Source organism: Oncorhynchus gorbuscha, linkage group LG26 (assembly GCF_021184085.1).
Source record: "Oncorhynchus gorbuscha isolate QuinsamMale2020 ecotype Even-year linkage group LG26, OgorEven_v1.0, whole genome shotgun sequence".
Taxonomy (NCBI): Eukaryota; Metazoa; Chordata; class Actinopteri; order Salmoniformes; family Salmonidae; genus Oncorhynchus; species Oncorhynchus gorbuscha.
This window is the reverse complement of record NC_060198.1, coordinates 1,867,532-1,888,214: the sequence shown is the minus strand read 5'-3', so window position 1 is coordinate 1,888,214 and position 20,683 is coordinate 1,867,532. Positions and strand designations below refer to the sequence as shown.

Sequence of the window (20,683 nt, the reverse complement as noted above, 5' to 3'; positions counted from 1 at the left end):
CCTCCCTCCCTTGATCTCTCACCTGTGTGACAGCAGCCTGTGCTGGGGGCTGGCCTAGACCCAGGTTGTTAGCATTCATGGCGCCGGAGGCAGAGGGGGGAAATGGGGTCTGGGGGGGATGGAATTGACTATTTTGATTGGCCGTCTGGCCCACCATGCTGCCGCCGCCGCCGTGGGCTCCCAGCATGCCCTGGGCCTGTGGCATCCGCGAGGGAGACAGACCCATCTGAGGAGGAGAGAGTGTTATGTGGTAATAGGAGAACCAAATCAATCAAATCCTAGATATACACAAACACAATGAAGCGTAAAGAGGAGTATGGCAGCCTCAATGCTATAGTCTGGGGCCCCTAAAATACAGCATCATTTCAATATATCCCTTCAAGCCTATGTGAATACCAATTTAAAATCCGAATACAACCAGTTTGCCATTTCAATTAGTCACTGTGCCGTCTCTTCCAGACAGCACCAACAGAGGGGTTGTCTATAACGGGAGAGATCATCAATTATCACTACGAGAGCTCCCGACAAGGCGGCGTCATCAGTAAGCAAGCGGCGCTCTGACTCAAATCGCTAGGAACACTAAAATAAATGGCGCGTTGTGTGCTGAAACGTGACCCCTGTTACTCCCGCATCCCACGCTTCGGTTTTTACTAAAGAACTGTCGCCGTGATGCTGCTGAGCATTAAGAGGGAATGCTGGGAGGACAAACTCTCTCACATCCCTTGTTCTCTCCATTCTTCTCTCTCTGTCAGTCTTGGTACAACAGTAAACCATGCCAGCAGTGCTGTACTTCAGAGTGGTGGTGCTGCTGCATCATTTCAACCTAACTGACTGACACTTCTCTCTTGGCCACTAAAAATACTCTCCAACATGCGGTGAGTCATGGCTGGAGAGAACATGATGTCCTGCGTCTCAAATGGCACCCTATTCCCTACATTGGGCTCTGGGCAAAATTAGAGGACTATGGGAGGTGTTTGACAGGACACCCTTGTATATTCTTGTGTGTGGTACTCACAGAGGGAACGGAGCCCATGTTGATCTGTGTGGGGTGGTTCATGGGGGAGACGGCACGGGGGCCTAGAGGCTGCTGGGACATCTGGATGTTGGGCAGGGCAATGGGGCTGAACTGATTGAGCCCTGCAGAGAAGAGGTGGAGAACAATGTCAGGCAAGACGTGCGCATGCACACGCGCACCCTCACCACGCGCACCCTCACCACGCGCACCCTCACCACGCGCACCCTCACCACGCACACGCGCACCCTCACCACGCACACGCGCACCCTCACCACGCACACGCGCACCCTCACCACGCACACGCGCACCCTCACCACGCACACGCGCACCCTCACCACGCACACGCGCACCCTCACCACGCACACGCGCACCCTCACCACGCGCACCCTCACCACGCACACGCGCACCCTCACCACGCACACGCGCACCCTCACCACGCACACGCGCACCCTCACCACGCACACGCGCACCCTCACCACGCACACGCGCACCCTCACCACGCACACGCGCACCCTCACCACGCACACGCGCACCCTCACCACGCACACGCGCACCCTCACCACGCACACGCGCACCCTCACCACGCACAAAGGACATGACGCACAACACACCTGTAGAGAGATGCTAAGCGCATACATCAAATTGATCAACACGAATACGCAGATTCACACCACACACACAAATTGCCTTAGGTAAGAAAACCTAGGGTGGGGTTTGTACCTTGAACAATTTGCATGCGATTCATGATCTGATTTGGCACATTGGGCATAGACACAGGTCCATCTGAGGAAGAGGAGGAAGGAGAGAAAGACAGCAGGATAAGGTAAGGGTTGGAGAAGAGCAGCAAACAAAAATGGCAGAAAAGCAACCCCCCCAAACAGTTCCAGAAAAGCCCTGGCTTTGGACCACCCACCACTACCACCTCCAGAGTGTTAGGGTCATGGCTTGGTACTCACTCTGTGGCCTAACAGACTGCCCAGGGCCCAGGGTGTTGGGCTGCGGGAGACCTCCAGGCTGCTGTTGGGCTCCTGCAGCCGTCAGAGGCCCCTGGTTGATGATCTGTTTCTGGAGCCGAGACCTCCTCTTCTCCTCCAGTTCCTTCTGGATTTTATAGATCTTCTCTGCCAGAAAGTGGTAGTATTCATCCTGCAGGGGAGACAACAATTGAATGAATAAAATGGTTGGGTAATGTAGTTCAAAACAATCTAGCAGTCTAAAAACTACAAACTATTAGACTGCATAAAAACTAGTTTACCACCATTATGGCTCATCAACTTCAGTGCTCAAGTGTTGGTAAGAGCACAAACTGATAGAACAGATAAAAGCAGGACACTGAGAACTATTCAAGGGGCTTGTTTCTGGGGAATGTGAGCTGTGGACCCTGCTGTTGACCCTGCTGACCCCCCCCCCCCAGTGCGCACGTCGTACCCTAATGTTGGCAAACTTGTACATGTCCCACTCCACCTTCCTAGCGCGTGCGTCGTACCCTAACGTTGCCAAACTCATACAGTGCATTCAGACCCCTTGATTATATTTTTTCCCTCAACCTACACTCAATACCCCAGAATGACAAATCAAAAACAGGTTTATACATTTTTGCAAATGTATATTTGTTTTAACAGAAATTCCATATTTACATAAGTAATTCAGACCATTTGATATGAGACTCGAAATAGAGCTCATTTGCATCCTGTTAACATTAATCATCCTGGAGATGTTTAAACAACTTGGAGTCCACCTGTGGTAAATTCAATTGATTGAATATTATTTAGAAAGGCACACCTGTTTATATAAGGTCCCATATTTGACAGTGCATGTCAGAGCAAACACCAAGCCATGAGGTCGAAGGAATTGTCTGTAGAACTCTGAGACAAGATTGTGTCGCGGCACAGATCTGGGGAAGGGTACCAAAACATATCTGCAGCATTGAAGGTCCCCAAGAACACAGTGGCCTCCATCATCCTTAAATGAAAGTAGTTTGGCACCATCAAGACTCTTTCTAGAGCTGGCCGCTAGGCAAACCTGGGCAATTGTGGGAGTAGGGCCATGGCCAGGGAGGTGACCAAGAACCCAATGGTCACTGACAGAGAGGTCCAGAGTTCCTCTGTGGAGATAGGAGAACCTTCCAGAAGGACAACCATCTCTGTAGCACTCCACCAATCAGGCCTTCATGGTTGTGGCCAGATGGAAGCCACTCATCAGTAAAAGGCACATGACAGCCCGCTTGGAGTTTACTAAAAGGCACCTGAAGGACTGAAAAACAAGAGTCTCTTTGGCATGAATTCCAAGCATCAAACCCAGAGGAAACCTGGCACCATCCCTACGGTGAAGCATGGTGGTGGCAGGATAATGCTGTGGGGATGTTAAGCAGCAGGGACTGGGAGACTAGTCAGGATCGAGGCAAAGATGAACAGAGCAAAGTATAAAAAGATCATTGATGAAAACCTACTCCGGAGCACTCAGGACCTCAGACTGGGGTGAAGGTTCACCTTCCAACAGGACAACAACCCTAAGCAAACAGCCAAAACAATGCATGACTGGCTACAGGACAAGTCTCTGAATGCCCTTGAGTGGCCCAACCAGAGCCCAGACTTGAACCTGATCTAATATCTCTGGAGACCTGAAAATGGCTGTGCAGCAACACTCCCCATCCAACCTGACAGAGCTCAAGTGGCTCTGCAGTGAAAAAAGTTGAGAAACTCCAAATATAGGTTTGTCAAGCCTGTAGCATCATACCCAAGAAGACAAGGCTGTAATCGCTGTCAAAGGTGCTTCAACAAAGTACTGAGTAAAGGGACTGAATACTTATGTAAATGTGTTCATTTTTAATTTTTAATACATTTGCAAACATTTCTAAAAAAAAACTGTTTTTGCTTTGTAATTATGGGCTATTGTGTGTAGATTGATGAGGAAAAAAACAACTTAATCCATTTTAGAATAAGGCTGTAACGTAACAAAATGTGGAAATAGTCAAGGGGTCCGAAAACTTTCCGAATGGACTGTACCCCTCCACCTTCCTAGCTTGTGTGTTGAGTGTGTGTGTGTGTCGTACCCTGCTGTTGGCAGACTCGTACATGTCCCCCTCAACCTTCCTAGCGTATGCTACCAGGTTCTCCATCCGCCTATCCTTTAGAGCTGCCGGATCTGGGGTGGGGAAAATGGCTTGTACTCTGGACAGAGAGAAGTAGAGGGAGAGAGCAGAGGCATTGAATAAACAAACTAATGAACATGGGAAGGACTCGAGAGTCTCTTTTCAAGTGATTCACTGCTTATGTCACCTTAAGACCATGACTTTCTCATTACAGAGCTTCTGATATAAGTGGATGTGGGTGGTTGTGACTAGGAAGTTGTTTGTGTGATGGGTGACAATAAATCTAAAGGCTCCCGGTGAGTCCCAATACAAAACCACTGCTTTGGAACTGAACCACGGCTCTGAGAGACTTGTGTTTACTATTCCATTGAGATATGAGTATTTTAACAGTTTTCAATGGTCGTTTTCCCACTGGAGCCACCTGGACGTACAGTTTGTGGACGAGGTGGTTGCGGAGGTCCTGAGTGACGTGTTCATGCCAGGTCTTCCTGACTCCTGATGCTGAGAGGGGGGCGGCAGTGGGCAGGCTACCCCCCATGGAGCCAACAACTGACCCGTCGGACAGCAGCTGACTGACAGGGGGAGGAGAGGGGAGATTAGGACAAGGGAAAACATCTTACATAGACCTGAACAAAAGCTCATGAGGACTTCCAATTCAATTAAGTCTGGTGCTGTGTCAACAAGTCAATTCATATGGAAAACCGTGCGAGAGAATCTTCAATGCAGCTAAATGTACTCACTTATTATCCATGATCGTGCTGTACGCCTACTTTCATGTTTCAGTCACAATCCATTTCTCAGCTAAAGCAACAGTTTTTTGAATAACTACTTGATTAATAATTAAATTCCTTGGCACAGCTCCTAGACATGATGTATTTTTGCCGAGACTCACTTGTTGGCGTTGAGTGAGTCAGAGTGCAGATTGGTTTGATCTGACGAGGCCACGCCCATCGCCCCGCCCCCCAGAGCCATCTGGTTACCTGGAGAAAGAGAGACACAGCAAGTTAGAATCTGTATGTGTGTCTAGACGCAAGTTAAGATTGTATATAATATACACACACACACACACACACACACACACACACACACACACACACACACACACACACACACACACACACACACACACACACACACACACACACACACACACACACACACACACACACACACACACACACACACACACACACACACACACACACACACACACACACACGTCTCGTCAGACAAGACAGAAGCACACACACGCTTTAATGTTTACGCAGTTAAATTAAGTAGAAACTGTTACTAGACGGTTAACTAAACAATAAAACCTGTTGAGCAAGGCCCAATGGAGACTGACTAAACTATGGTCTCTTAATCAAACACTTCTCCCAAACTGACACACCTGGGATCGTGCTCATTAGGCAGCAAACAGAAAATTGATTGAAACACGGAGGTACCACCTTGGGGCTGTGTTTCTGGACCTAAGGAAGGCTTTTGATACTGTGAGATTTTGTGATCCTCATTACAAAATTGTCCAAGTTCAACTTTTCCCCCGATGCCTTGAGATGGATGAAATCATACCTTGAAGGCAGAACTCAGTGTGTCAGAGTGAGCGATGAGCTGTCGCCCACTCTTAGCTATGATGTGGGCATGCCCCAAGGGTCAATACTGGGGCCCCTCATGTTCAGCCTGTACATTAATGAACTGCCTTCTGTCTGTACTGGGTCTGAAGTACAAATGTATGCAGATGATACATGTGCATGCAAAGAGCAAACAACAAGCTGCACAAGTACTCACTACTGTAATGGTCCAGGTTACAAAGTGGCTCAGTGTTTGCATCTCAATGTGAAAAAAACTGTTTGCATGTTCTTCACAAAGAGGGCAACAGATGCTACTGAACCAGATGTCTATGTGTCAGGGGAGAAGCTCCAGGTGGTATCTGATTTTAAGTACCTTGGCATCATACTTGATTCCAACCTCTCTTTTAAAAAGCACGTGAAAAAGGTCATTCAGATAACCAAATACGAAATTGTTTGACTACAGAGGTAGCAAAACTGTACTTCAAATCTACGATACTCACCCACTTAACATACTGCTTGACTTGTTGGGCCCAAGCATGCTGTACAACATTAAAACCTATTCAGTCCGTCTACAAACAGGCTCTCAAAGTGCTTGATAGGAAGCCCAATAGCCATCATCACTGTTACATCCTCAGAAAGCATGAGCTCCTGAGTTGGGAAAATCTTGTGCAATACACCGACGCATGTCTTGTATTTAAGATCCTAAATGGCCTGGCTCCCCCTCCACTCAGTATTTTTGTTAAACAGAAAACCCAAACATATGGCAGCAGATCCACAAGGTCTGCCATGAGAGGTGACTGTATAGTTTCCTTAAGGAAAACCAACTTTAGTAAATCAGCATTCTCTGTGAGAGCTTCCCATGTCTGGAATACACTGCCATCAGACACACATAACTGCACCACCTATCACACCTTCACAAAATGTATGAATACATGGCTAAAGGTTAATCAGATTTTTGATCATAATCCCTAGATGTGTATTGCCACTTTCCATGTTGTCTGTAGCTTGTGAGGTGTGGAAACACTTTGTTGCTTTTATGAATTTGTCTTGCTGCTTTTTGTTCTGTTGCTGTCTGTATGCTACATCTTGCTTGTCCTATGTTGCTGTCTGTATGCTATGTCTTGCTTGTCCTATGTTGCTCTGTCTGTATGCTACATCTTGCTCGTCCTACGTTGCTCTGTCTATATGCTACGTCTTGCTCGTCCTACGTTGCTCTGTCTATATGCTACGTCTTGCTTGTCTTATGTTGCTCTGTCTATATGATACATCTTGCTTGTCCTATGTTGCTCTGTCTATATGCAACATCTTGCTTGTCCTATGTTGCTCTGTCTATATGCTACATCTTGCTTGTCTTATGTTGCTCTGTCTATATGCTACATCTTGCTTGTCCTATGTTGCTCTGTCTATATGCTACATCTTGCTTGTCCTATGTTGCTCTGTCTATATGCTACATCTTGCTTGTCCTATGTTGCTCTGTCTATATGCTACATCTTGCTTGTCCTATGTTGCTCTGTCTATATGCTACATCTTGCTTGTCCTATGTTGCTCTGTCTATATGCTACATCTTGCTTGTCTTATGTTGCTCTGTCTATATGATACATCTTGCTTGTCCTATGTTGCTCTGTCTATATGCAACATCTTGCTTGTCCTATGTTGCTCTGTCTATATGCTATGTCTTGCTCGTCCTATGTTGCTCTGCGTGTGCTCACTGCTCAATGATCGTCTATATTGTAATTGTTTTTAATAACCTGCCCAGGGACTGCAGTTGAAAATTAGCCGGCTGGCTAAAACCGGCACTTTTAATGAAACATTGATTAATGTCCACTGTCCCTGTAAAAATAAACTCAAACCTGAATTGGTCCAATAAGAAACACTAATTCCCATTTTCCATTCCAAAACATTTCCAAAATGTCTTCTGTGGAGTGTCCTAATGAACACAGCCCTGCTATACAAAACCACTCTTTACCTAGTGCATTGATGGGTCTCATCAGCTGTGGATGCTGCCCCTGGGTAGCGTTCTGTCCCTCTGGGGGGGTCTGACCAGGGGTGGGGGTCTGGTTGCTGTATGGCAGGCCCAGGGCAGCATAGGCCCTCTGCATGGAGGAGGGGTCGATGGGGGTGGGGGTGTTGAGGGAGGGAGAGCTGGGAGGGCCAGAGACCACAGAGGCCAGGGAGTTCTGGAGGGCAGCATTGGGGGAACTCAGCAAGGCTGGAGGGGGGAAGAGAGATTCTAGTTAACATTGATTGACTGATTGATTTGACTATGATAAACATATGCTGTTAGCTATAGTCCTATACAATGTAATCAAACAAATATACACGGTCATGTAGGCACACATTCATGTATACACACACACACAAAGCTTTCATAACCTGATTGATATTTATTCTTGGAACTTTACTTGTCATGAGATAGCCGTGTGAAACAGCAGATATGGTTCTAATCTTAGTGGTTTAACCACATTATGACACACAAGAGCTGTAGAAATTCCTTCAGGGGGTATTACATGTGTAAAATCTGCATATTAAACAGAGTTCAGCCAACATACTACTCTAAGTTTGCGTCCCAAATGGGACCCTATTTCCTATAGTGCACTATGGTCCCTGGTGTATGTAGGGAATAGGGTGCAATTTGGGACACATCATAAGACAAAAAGAAAATCAGAGGAGAACAAACTGAAACGTTGCTTGCTATTTACACTGGCAGGAGTAAAGTCAGTGGTGCCAATGTGCTTTCCAGCATGTGAATCAGGCAGAGAGAAACAAACTCTCTGAAGAACAGAGTGATGAAAGAAGCTGAGCAGAGGGAGAGAGAATGAGCAAGCAGAGAACGAGAGAGAAAGAAGGAGTAAAAGAGCAAAGGGAAAAAAAGAAAGTAAGGCATAGAGAAGGAGAGAGAGGGAGAGCAATTAGCAGAGTGAGAGAACAAGAAAGGAGAAAGAAAAAAAGCATCCATGGAGGCAGGCAGTCATCTGGGGGGGTTAAATGAATCATCAGTCCACCAGCCAATCGCTCAGCAGGACAGCCACACACCCTCCATCCCCCTCCTCTCCCTCCTGCGTCTCGGATTACAAGCCCAGCAGGAGTCCACTCTTGCTCATCGAGCTGTTCATAGCCAGCCCTGTGGAACGCTAGCCTGGTCCCAGTTCTGATTGTGCCAGAAGGATGAGGTGGTCTCTAGTCACTGATCTAAGTTCAGTTTTGGGTTTTCACCCTAATGGTTAATATATGGGGAGTCAGTAAACTGATCCTAGATCAGTGTGTGTGGGTACTACTCACGTTGCTGGTTCTTCTTGTCACTGGCGTTCTTTAGCGGCAGGCAGACAGGACAGTCGTGCCGCGTACAGTTCTTCCAGTGTGAGATGATCTGTCTGGATGACGCACAGTGAGCCACTACAGAGGGGAAAGGAAGAGCAGAGGGAACACAGCGTTACACCACCTGTAACACAGGTTTCATGTCATGTGCACAAGTACAGTGAAATGCCTTTCTTGCACTAAACCCAACAATGCAGTAATCAATATCAATGTAATACTAAAAAATAACAAGGTAGAACAAAATGAAATAAACACATAAGTACGCTACATGACCAAAAGTATGTGGACACCTGCTCTTCGAACATCTTATTCCAAAATCATGGGAATTAATATGGAGTTGGTTCCCCCTTTGCTGCTATAACAGCCTCCACTATAGTGGAAAGCCTTCCCAGAAGATGTTCGAACACTGCAGCTGGGACTGAATTCATCCACAACAGCATTAGTGAGGTCGGGCACTGATTTTGGGCGATTTGGCCAGGCTTGCAGTCGGCTTTCCAATTCATCCCAAAGGTGTTCGGTGGGGTTGAGGTCAGGGCTCTGTGCAGGCTAGTCAAGTTCTTCCACACCGAACTCAACAAACCATTTCTGTATGGACCTCGCTTTGTGCACAGGGACAATGTCATGCTGAAACAGGGAAAAGCCTTCCCCAAACTATTGCCAAAAAGTTGGAAGCACAGAATCATCTAGAATGTCATTGTATGCTGTAGCGTTCCTTCACTGCAACTAAGGGGCCTAGACCGAACAATAAAAAAATAAAAAAAGCCTCCTCTAAACTTTAGTTGGCTCTATGCATTCTGGCCGTTAGCGTTCTCCTGGCATTCAACAAACCCAGATTTGTCTGTCGGACTGCCAGATGGTGAGGCATGATTCATCACTCCAGAGAATGCGTTTCCACTGCTCCAGAGTCCAATGGTGGCAAGCTTTATACCACTTCAGCCAACACATGGTATTGGGCATGGTGATCCAAGGCTTGTGTGCAGCTGCTCGGCAATGGAAACCCATTTCATGAAGCTCCCAATGAGTTCTTGTGCGGACGTTGCGTCCAGAGGCAGTTTGGAATTCGGTGTTGCAAGGACCGAATTGTTACACGCTACACGTTTTAGCACTTGGCGGTCCTGTTCCGTGGCCTACCACTAACGCTGAGCCGCTGTTGCTCCTAGACGTTTCCACTTCACAGCACTTACAGTTGACCGGGGCAACTCTAGCAGGGCAGAAATTAGACGAACTGACTTGTTGGAAAGGTGGCACCCTATGACGGTGCCACATTGAATGACACTGAGCTCTTCACTGAGCCCTTCAGTAAGGGCCATTACACTGCCAATGTTAGTCTATGAAGATCGCATGACTGTGTGCTGAGTTTTATACATCTGCAGAATCTGCTAATCTGTCCACATACTTTTGACTGTGTAGTGTAAGTAAGATATATACAGGGTCAGTTTGAATATTATATTTTCAATGTGCAGGGATTCGGGAGTCATAGCAGCAGATAGAGGTCACTAGGCATCAGGATAAATGACAGAGTAGCAGCAGCATATATGATGATTGTACATTACAAAATGTATTTGTAATAATGACAATTACAACAATACTGAATTAAGACTTATTTTTACTTAATATAATACATCAATAAAATCAATTTAGCCTCAAATAAATAATGAAACATGTTCAATTTGGTTTAAATAATGCAAAAACAAAGTGTTGGAGAAGAGAGTAAAAGTGCAATATGTGCTATGTAAAAGCTAAGGTTTCAGTTCCTTGCTCAGAACATGAGAACATATGAAAGCTGGTGGTTCCTTTTAACGTGAGTCTTCAATATTCCCAGGTAAGACGTTTAAGGTTGTAGTTATTATAGGAATTATTAGGACTATTTCCCTCTATACCATTTGTATTCCATATACCTTTGACTATTGGATGTTCTTATAGGCACTTTAGTATTGCCAGTGAAACAGTATAGCTTCCGTCCCTCTCCTCGCTCCTCCTTGGGCTCGAACCAGCAACACAACGACAACAGCCACCATCGAAGCAGCGTTACCCATGCAGAGCAAGGGGAAAAACTACTAGAAGGCTCAGAGCGAGTGACGTTTGAAACACTATTTGCGCGCACTAACTAGCTAGCCATTTCACTTCGGTTACACCAGCCTCATGTCGGGAGTTGATAGGCTTGAAGTCATAAACAGCGCAATGCTTGACGCACAACGAAGAGCTGCAGGCAACGCACGAAAGTGCTGTTTGAATTAATGTTTACGCGCCTGCTTCTGCCTACCACCGCTCAGTCAGATACTTAGATACTTGTATGCTCAGTCAGATTATATGCAACGCAGGACACGCTAGATAATATCTAGTAATATCATCAACCATGTGTAGTAAGTGATTATGATTGATCGTTTTTTTATAAGATAAGTTTAATGCTAGCTAGCAACTTACCTTGGCTTACTGCAATCGCATAACAGGCAGTCTCCTTGTGGAGTGCAACGAGAGAGAGGCAGGTCGTTATTGCGTTAGACTAGTTAACTGTAAGGTTGCAAGATTGATCCCCCGAGCTGACAAGGTGAAAATCTGCCGTTCTGCCCCTGTACAAAGCAGTTAACCCACCGTTCCTAGGCCGTCATTGAAAATAAGAATGTGTTCTTAACTGACTTGCCCTAGTTAAAACAAGGCTGTATCTCCTTAAAACAAGGCTGTAAGTCCTGAATACAATATATATGGATAAATACGTGTTTAAAAATGTCAACAAATGAAGAACAGACTCTTGGTCAACCAATGTTGTTTTTGTCAGCGACAGCCCTAGATTCCAACCACACAAGCCTTAGACTGTTCTCTCTGTTTACGGTACTGGTGCATCAGGTCTGACACCAACAGGCTCCTGAACAGCTTCTAAATAGCTAACAAAATGGTTACACGGACTATCTGGGTTGACTCATGTTTTTATGATTTTTGGGGGGGGCACTGTTTCCATGTACGATCACAAGACTCTATACATGTTTGTGTGTGTGTGTGTGTGTGTAATATATATGCATGTATGTATGTATATATACACACTAGAGGTCGACCGATTAATTAGGGCCGATTTCAAGTTTTCATAACAATTGGAAATAGGTATTTTTTGGCGCCGATTTGCCGAGTTGTAAATTCTTTAATAATGATAAAATATAATTGTTTCCTCCATCTACACACTATACCCCATAATGACAAATAACAGATTTTTTAGAAATGGTGGGGGGGGGGGAATCAGACCCTTTACTCAGCACCTTGTGAAAGCACCTGTGGCAGTGATTAAAGCCTTGAGGTCTTCTTGGGTATGATGCTACAAGCTAAGCACACCTGTATTTGGGGAGTGTCTCCCATTCTTCTCTGCAGATCCCCTCGAGCTCTGTCAGGTTGGATGGGGAGCATCACTGCACAGCCATTTTCAGGTCTCTCCAGAGATATTAAATCGGGTTCAAGTCCGGGCTCTGGCTGGACCACTCAAGGACATTCAGAGACTTGTTCCGAAACCACTCCTGCGTTGTCTTGGCTGTGTGCCTATGGTTGTTGTCTTGTTGGACGATGAACCTTCACCCCAGTCTGAGGTCCTGAGTGGTCTGGAGCAGGGTTTCATCAAGGATCTCTTTGTACTTTGCTCTGTTCATCTTTCCCTCAACCCTGACTAGTCGCCCAGTACCGGCCGCTGAAAAACATCCCCACAGCTCTCATGGTCAGAGTCTTCAGGTGTCTTTTTGCAAACTTCAAGCGGGCTGCCATGTGCCTTTCACTGATGAGTGACTTCTGTCTGACCACTCTACCATAAAGACCTGATTGGTGGAGTGTTGCAGAGATGGGTGTTCTTCTGGAAGGTTCCCCCATCACCACAGAGGAACTCTGTTAGAGTGAGCATTGAGTCCTTGGTCACATCCCTGACCAAGGCACTTCTCCCCTGATTGCTAAGTTTGGCTGGGCAGCCAGCTCTAGGAAGAGTATTGGTGGTTTTTCTCCATTGAAGAATGATGGAGGCCACTGTGTTCTTGGGGACCTTCAATGGTGCAGAAATGTTTTGGTACCCTTCCCCAGATCTGTGCCATGACACAATCCTGTCTCTGAGCTTTACAGACAATTCCTTCAACCTCATGGCTTGGTTTTTGCTCTGACATGCACTGTCAACTGTGGGACCTTTATATAGACAGGTGTGCCTTTCTCGTATTCAATCAATTGAATTTGCCACAAGTGGACTCCAATCAAGTTTCAGGAACATCAAGGATGATCAATGTTAACAGAATGCACCTGAGCTCAATTTCAAGTCTCATAGCAAAGGGTCTGAATACTTGTGTAAATAAGGTATCAGTTTTAATTTTATTCATTTTAGAATGAGGCTATAATGTAACAAAATGTAGAAAAGATGAAGGGGTCTGAATACTTTCTGAATGCACTGTATAGACACAACCTGTTTGAATAAAAACAACTATATATGTTGGCTACCGAGCTTGTCTGATGCTTTAAGCACTGCGATTAAAAATGACAAATTACTAAAAAGGAGGGAGCCAGAGATCAATATAGCATAACCAGAAGAAATAACCTGTTCGTGACCCCCCCTTCCCCCGGTGGCCTTGGCAGATTCTATCATTACGCTCTTAAAGTTGCCGGTAATAGGCTACACCGAAGGTCGGCAACCTTTTCCATTTGGAGTTATAAGTTAGCGTACCATTTCCACTGCTCTGCTTGTCAGTTATGATTTTTATCTGCACATTTTCTAAGAACAGTTTCATTTCAGTTATAACATTTTCGAATGTCTAAATCAACAACATGTGGTTAATAATAATTCTATCTAAATTAAAATGATACGAATCTAAAAGTAACTTCTATTGCCATTGCCAATATGACTGAAGGCGAATAAACTATAAGATAGAGTTGCACACTACATATATAATGTATAGGGTAAATCATCAACATTTCGGCATCACTGTGCCTTCAGGGTAATGTCATGAATACTTGAACCAGGTTATGTAGACAAACCGTGCAATTAGTGCAACCAATCACAGGGGGGTGTGAGGGTTGAGTCAATTATTAGAGTTAATTAGAATTAATTGAGTAAAACTTTTAAAAATCAATAGTTTATGGCATATTAAATATTAGGTTATTGTTATCATATGCAAGCAATTGAATATTGTCCATAATATTAGCATCAACATGCATTATTGTTTCATTCAATGTCACATATTTAATGGTTTCCTATTTAATTTATATTTGTTACATGTAGTCTTTTGGTTCAACCTTAATGCATAATAAGCATCAACAGGGGGAACATATTTAGGCGTATGCTAATAAGTTGTAGAACGAATATATCAATTCATAAAAAACTTGTTCATAAGATGGGTCTGAGAGCAAAGTAAATATTCAGACCACCAGGGGGCCAACGTTTTTAGATAGGATATCCAGTAAGCCTCCCTTAGTAGTAGTAGGACCTCCATGTTACCTCCCCTCCTTGGTAGAGCAACATGCTCAATGCCTGTGTAGTTGAGGGAGCAGATTGGATGGTTAGCTTCAACAAAGTGAGCTGCTACTGGATAGTCAATGTTCTTACACCTGATTGAGCTGTGGTGTTCAGCTATACGTTGTTGCAATTGTCTTTTCGTTGTGTCCTACGTAGGCTTTTCCACATGAGAATATGTCAAAATAGCCTACATAAAAAGCCAACAAATAAAATCATTGTAGCGCGGAGGTAGAAAATATCATGATAAAAACCCATATCCTAAAAACCACATTGGCTAGACATACAATGTTTGAAGTTCCTTGCAGACAAGGATAAAAAGCGCCGGCAACAAGGAAAGCAGCCTCTGGGTGCAAGTTTTCCTTCTTGTTTATAGCCTCGCATAGTTCATTAAGTTCCAGCGTGTTATTTTTCTTGTTCTGAGGTGGAATGTAGACAATAGTCACGATAACAGCAGAGATTGATGATTGCGGTCGTCAATCAATCTTATTATCAAGTGGCCAGTAGAATGAAGGGAAGAGGGGGCCAGTTTTCCCTTTGCCTTAATCGCGCAAATACTCCCCCCTCGTCTCGAATGCCGGCATTTTCACTTGGATACCCCAAAAATTGGGTCGGAATTACAGAGAGAGTCCAGGGCAGATTAGTCGAAGTTGAAGCTGGATTTGGCCTAAGTAACTGACGATCTAATGTTCAAAAGTTATTGTCGGTTTTGAGAACTGATAGCGGATACATTGTGAAAATAAAGTACAAATAAATGCCGAAATAATCCCAAATTAGCAGAGTTGGGTTAGAGCTCGCAACCTGGAGGCCACACAGTAAGGCACCATCTGTGTGTTCAGTGAGCAACTACAGATGGTAAACCGAAAAGCACAAGGAACAAAGTTAGACAACCAACACTGGCTCTCAAAACAAAAAGCAACAGCCAATATTTATATAACCCCAGATTTTCATATTCTACATTGACCAGGAAGAGGAGCCTATAATATCTCTGACAGGAGTACAAAATGCACTTTAAGAGAGCAAGAGTGTATTCGTGCCAACAGCATCCAGGCCTTCCAAAGCAACACAGAAAGCAGCAAGGCCTTAAACAATAAGTCTTGGCTTGTTATAACACCGAGGCAGAACAAGAAATTGAGGAGAAACCAGAGACTCCCCAAAGGCCTGGTTATCATACCAGGCTTCTCACAGGAATAATTCAGACTGGGAAGAGTCTACTACATATGGCCTTGGGAGGCAGAAGAAGAGAACTACAACCAAAACAATGTGTTTTTTTTTGGTTCTGGAATCTGTACCTGCCAGATTGGGTTTCTCCTGGCAGTGTTGGCTAACTGGCTAATATAGAGTCCCAGGGCCCTGTTCAACAGAAGAAAAAAATAATTGGGCAAATTCAGCACCTCGTCATTGGCCTCATTAGGGAGAGAACAAGAAACAACAAAACATGTTTCTCCTGGATTTGTAGCAGACATGTTGAGTTCCCTCTATTCTCCAGAGCAGAGAACCCAAATTGACTAACAGAGAGCCCTGGATCCTGTCAGTAGGGCACACAATAGCAAAACATTTTGCAACGGTAAACTAGAGTCTGGCAATTATTATTGGACAAATTCAAGTAGAACCTCCGCATTTCAGAATGTTTTAAAACGTTTTCGCCCAACTGAAGATGACCCCGACTAATGTGCCTGCTGCTGCCACTAGCCCTGGGAAAGCCCTGGGCAAGCCCTGGGGTAGGAGAAGAGGGAGTCTAGAACTAAAGGCAAGTATACATGAAAGTGACAGCTAAGTGAATAAATTGCTGGAAGCGGTGTAGCGAAGTATGAATGCATAACTATTAGGGAATCGACCAACATGGCAAGACTGTTTGAGCATTAATAATAAAACCCTCAAATATATCTCAAAATGAATTTCTTACAGATTCAATACACAACCCCTCATAATAAGAGCTTAGCAACAGTTTACTTAGATTCCGTGAATTCTCAAAACAAGCCAATCCAAGCACCAGAACCACCTAAGAAAATACAAATCTATTTACTTTAGATCTGAGAAAAAGGAACAATTACTCTGAAGAGGAACATTCGTGCTGATTATTTGGGTGGTGGGTAGCTGAAGGAAATGAGCTGGCAGAGACACGAAGAACCAACGACCTGGCATGCACAAGTGTTTGGCTTCATATGACACTTCAACCAGACAGCATGCCAGGCCAGACATAAATGAGAGGGAGGCTGGAGGGGAATTTTCCATTAAAGCCATGAAAGAGAAAATACAACTAGAGAATGAAGGGAAAGAAAGAGAAAGGATTGAGAGGGAAAGAGAAAAGGGGAGAGAGTGGAAAGTAGCATTCGAGGTGTAGAATTGGAAATCCCCAGTGGCGTGACCAGATTAGGCAAAGATGCATGGTGTGACCGTTATGAGTGAAGGAGAGAGTCTGGCCTTTGTGTTACTTGGAGAGAAGTCAGATAGGATGAGTGGAGGGAGGAGTGATGGAGACAGGACGAGAGAAACCCTGGCCTCAACGACCCAGCCATGGTGCTTCTCCACACCGAGGCTGTGTCCCCACCCTCCATTAGCCACAGTGCCAGACCTTGCCCCCCCCCCCCCCAGTACTGACCCTGGCAGGACTTGCCGGCCTGGCAGTGGGTCATGTGGTTGAGGACATTCTTCATGGTGCGGCAGTGTGGCAGGGCGCAGGCCCGCACCTCCCCATTGGCTTGCTCTCGCCGCTGGCACTTGTGGGCGTGGAGCAGGAGCACCAGCTGCTGTTGGATCAGTTTGCGCTTCTCCGGGTCGGCCGTGGGGCCAGAGATGGATACACTGCCGGGCACAGGGACCATGCCCACCGAGGGCACCTGCTGCCCGGGCTGCTGCTGGAGCTGGAGGAAAGAGGGGGGGGATATGTTAAAGAACCTCATCCTCAAAATAATTGCACCTAACTACAGTGACATCAGAGGGTCCCAGGATCAATGTAAAGCCTTGACATTTGCACATAACATAGAGAGAACAGGAAACACTCCTGAAAAAAAGTTGTGCACTCTCTAGGGAATAGGGTGCCAGACTAGGTGTGGACAGGAGGACTCACCAGGTTTGGCACGCTGGTGACGGTGGTAAGGGGTGCTGCCTTGTTCTGAAGCTGCTGGGGGTTCACCCCCTGCCCTGGCCCCCCCTGGCCATACTGACCACCAAACGGACTGCCACCGTTACTGCCCAGGCCCAACTGAAAGAACAAAAAGGAGAGAGGAGAAGGAGAGAATGGGAGAGGGGAGAAAATGTCAGGAAGCATTTAAAAACACTGTCCATGTAAATAAGTCGCTCTGGATAAGAACTTCAGTTAAATGACCAAAATGTATCAAGTGTCAATTCCATTTCAACAAGCCAAGCACACAAACCCAAATCTCAAAACATTGAAAATGCTCCCAGCATCAATTTGTCTTCTCCAATTCTGCACCAATTTGTCAACAAGCAGATCTCCTAGTGAGGTCTATGCCAGTCACAGCTCGTACATGGTGCCATTATAGCTCTGCCAACTTGGTCCAACCACAACCCTGATAGTGCCAACACAGCTCAGCCCCACACCACAACCCTACTGCCAGTTTGAGCTGCAGGCTGAGGAGCCAGAGGGCCTTGGCTGCATCCCTCCTCTTCCTTCCCACTTTCTCCCTCAGTACCCCTTCATCTCTTCCTCTCCATCTACAATCACCCCAGCTATCGCTTTCCTAATTCCCCCTTCCACAGCATGGAGAAGCCAGACAGAGACCCCTACATCTCTCCCCCTCTGATCAGATGTGGCAGGCAGGCAGGCTTACACCACGGCAGGTGGTAGAAACACCCTCCCTCCCTCGATCCATCCGGGGAACAGCCCCCCCCCCCCCCAGGCCGTTGACAGCGCTCCAGCAGACCAGATAAAAAGGCCCAGCTGAGGCAACCAGCAGCTTAATTCAAACACACACAGCTGAAGATAGATGGGGGTGGGTTGGGGCCTATCATTCGGTCTCTCGCTGACACTCCACACAGACGAGCACTGAAGTGCCCGCCGTGCACTCCAGACACTCCTCCTCCTCCTCATTCTGACACTCCACACAGCAGCCAGCTCTGCTTTGAGCCTTGCCACTCCACTGTCAGACGAGAGCGACAGAGACACAGGAGTGTATTCAGCTTGTCTGGCCGTACACATAGATAACCTTATCCCTCAGTCTTCCCTAATCCCTCCGTCTTCCCTATTCCTCCTTTCACACGCACCCCCTTATTCTGCATCTGATGAAGTGATTTACTGCCCAATGGTACGGCAGAGAGCCATGGAAAGAGGAAGATCACACACCCAGAAAGGAGATTTACAACCTAGCAAAATGCAGTCAACAGACCACAACAAAGACCATCACCATGAAGAGACACTTTCTCCATGCCCCTCTCTATCTCTCTGAAACAACTCAACTACAACCAATATGCTCTCGTTCAGTCTCTCAACTGAATAATGCTGCCAACAGATATCTAATGTCCTTAAAAAAACTGACTCAAGCCAATAGGCAACCAGCTTGTCACATGTGCAGCCCATTGTACAAAAAGAGAGCAGTTATGAGTCTGCAGTGCTGTTGGTGGAGATGTTTTTAAATTTTTCCTCCAAGGACACTGGCGTGCTGTTAGAAATGTTATCATCCCGTTAGAAACAAAGACCAGGTGTTGTAACGAAAGGCTACGGAGGTTCTCACCTCTCATTAATTCATTGGGCAATTAAGCCAGTAAATTAAGCCCAGTAAAAACTCAAGCACTGGCTTGGTGTTTGACACAAGAGGCAGCATCAGACATTGGTGTAGTAGAGCTGTACTAGGCACAGGGGAGGCTGGCTAAGTGGTTCCTGGTTCCAGATCTGTTTAGGGACCATAGAAAGGGGCAAGACAAGACCACCATATCTGGGACCAGGCTATGGCTACTGCCACGTTCACGTCATGTCGGAGTGATCGGAGGAACGACATGTCTACTTGGAGAGTTCACGTGCTTTGAGCTCGGAAGGAACAATTTTTGTTGCCATTTTCAGTGGTGCGTGGCGTCAGAGTTAAGCAGGTGGGAAAGATGAGGGCCCAGAGTTCATACCAGAGTTTCCTAGTCGTAAATAATCAAATAAAAATGTTATTGGTCACATACAAATGGTTATCTCAGACTGGCAAATAAGAAGAAAAGATTAAGATGGGCAAAAGTACCCAGACACTGGAGAGAGGAACTCTGCCTAGAAGGCCAGCATCCCAGAGTCGCCTCTTCACTGTTGAAAGTTTTGTTTCTGGTCATTTTGAGCCTGTAAATCGAACTCTGACAGCTGGTGCTTAAAGCTAGTGAGGGAGATGAGAATCTCCAGCTTCAGTGATTTTTGCAGTTCGTTCTAGTCAGTGGCAGCAGAACTGGAAGGAGAGGCGGCCAAAGAAGAATTGGCTTTGGGGGTGACCAGTGAGATATACAGTTGGGCAAAAAAGTATTTAGTCAGCCACCAATTGTGCAAGTTCTCCCAATTAAAAAGATGAGGCCTGTAATTTTTATCATAGGTACACTTCAACTATGACAGACAAAATTAAAAGAAAAAAAACTGAAAATCACATTGTATGATTTTTAATGAATTTGCAAATGTATTTGGTCAATAACAAAAGTTTCTCAATACTTTGTTATATACCTTTTGTTGGCAATGACAGAAGTCAAACGTTTTATGGAAGTCTTCGAGGTTCTCACACACCGTTGCTGGTATTTTGGCCCATTCCCCAATGCAGATCTCCTCTAGAGCAGTGATGTTTTGGGGCTGTTGCTGGGCAACATGGACTTTCAACTCCCTCCAAAGATTTTCTATGGGGTTGAGATCTGGAGACTGGCTAGGCCACTCCAGGACCTTGAAATGCTTCTTACGAAGCCACTTCTTCGTTGCCCGGGCGGTGTGTTTGGGATCATTGTCATGCTGAAAGACCCAGCCACGTTTCATCTTTAATGCCCTTGCTGATGGAAGGAGGTTTTCACTCAAATCTCACGATACATGGCCCCATTTATTCTTTCCTTCACACAGCGCAGCAGTCCCGGTCCCTTTGCAGAAAAACAGCCCCAAAGCATGATGTTTCCACAGTAGGTATGGTGTTCTTTGGATGCAACTCAGCATTCTTTGTCCTCCAAACACGACAAGTTGAGTTTTTACCAAAAAGTTATATTTTGGTTTCATCTGACCATATGACATTCTCCCAATCTTCTTCTGGATCATCCAAATGCTCTCGAGCAAA

The 20,683-nt window shown here is 45.6% G+C and overlaps 1 protein-coding gene across 1 annotated transcript in view; it reads right to left on the bottom strand.

Annotated features, from left to right (window-relative positions):
* crebbpa (CREB binding protein a) overlaps nt 1-20,683 on the bottom strand; it is a 67,440-nt gene that overhangs the window by 23,138 nt on the left and 23,619 nt on the right. The window contains 11 exon segments of the mRNA XM_046332093.1: nt 23-226; nt 1,016-1,137; nt 1,736-1,798; nt 1,972-2,161; nt 4,068-4,185; nt 4,538-4,678; nt 4,999-5,086; nt 7,641-7,883; nt 8,954-9,067; nt 17,053-17,314; nt 17,521-17,655. Of these exon segments, the coding sequence (XP_046188049.1) occupies nt 23-226; nt 1,016-1,137; nt 1,736-1,798; nt 1,972-2,161; nt 4,068-4,185; nt 4,538-4,678; nt 4,999-5,086; nt 7,641-7,883; nt 8,954-9,067; nt 17,053-17,314; nt 17,521-17,655 (1,680 nt within the window).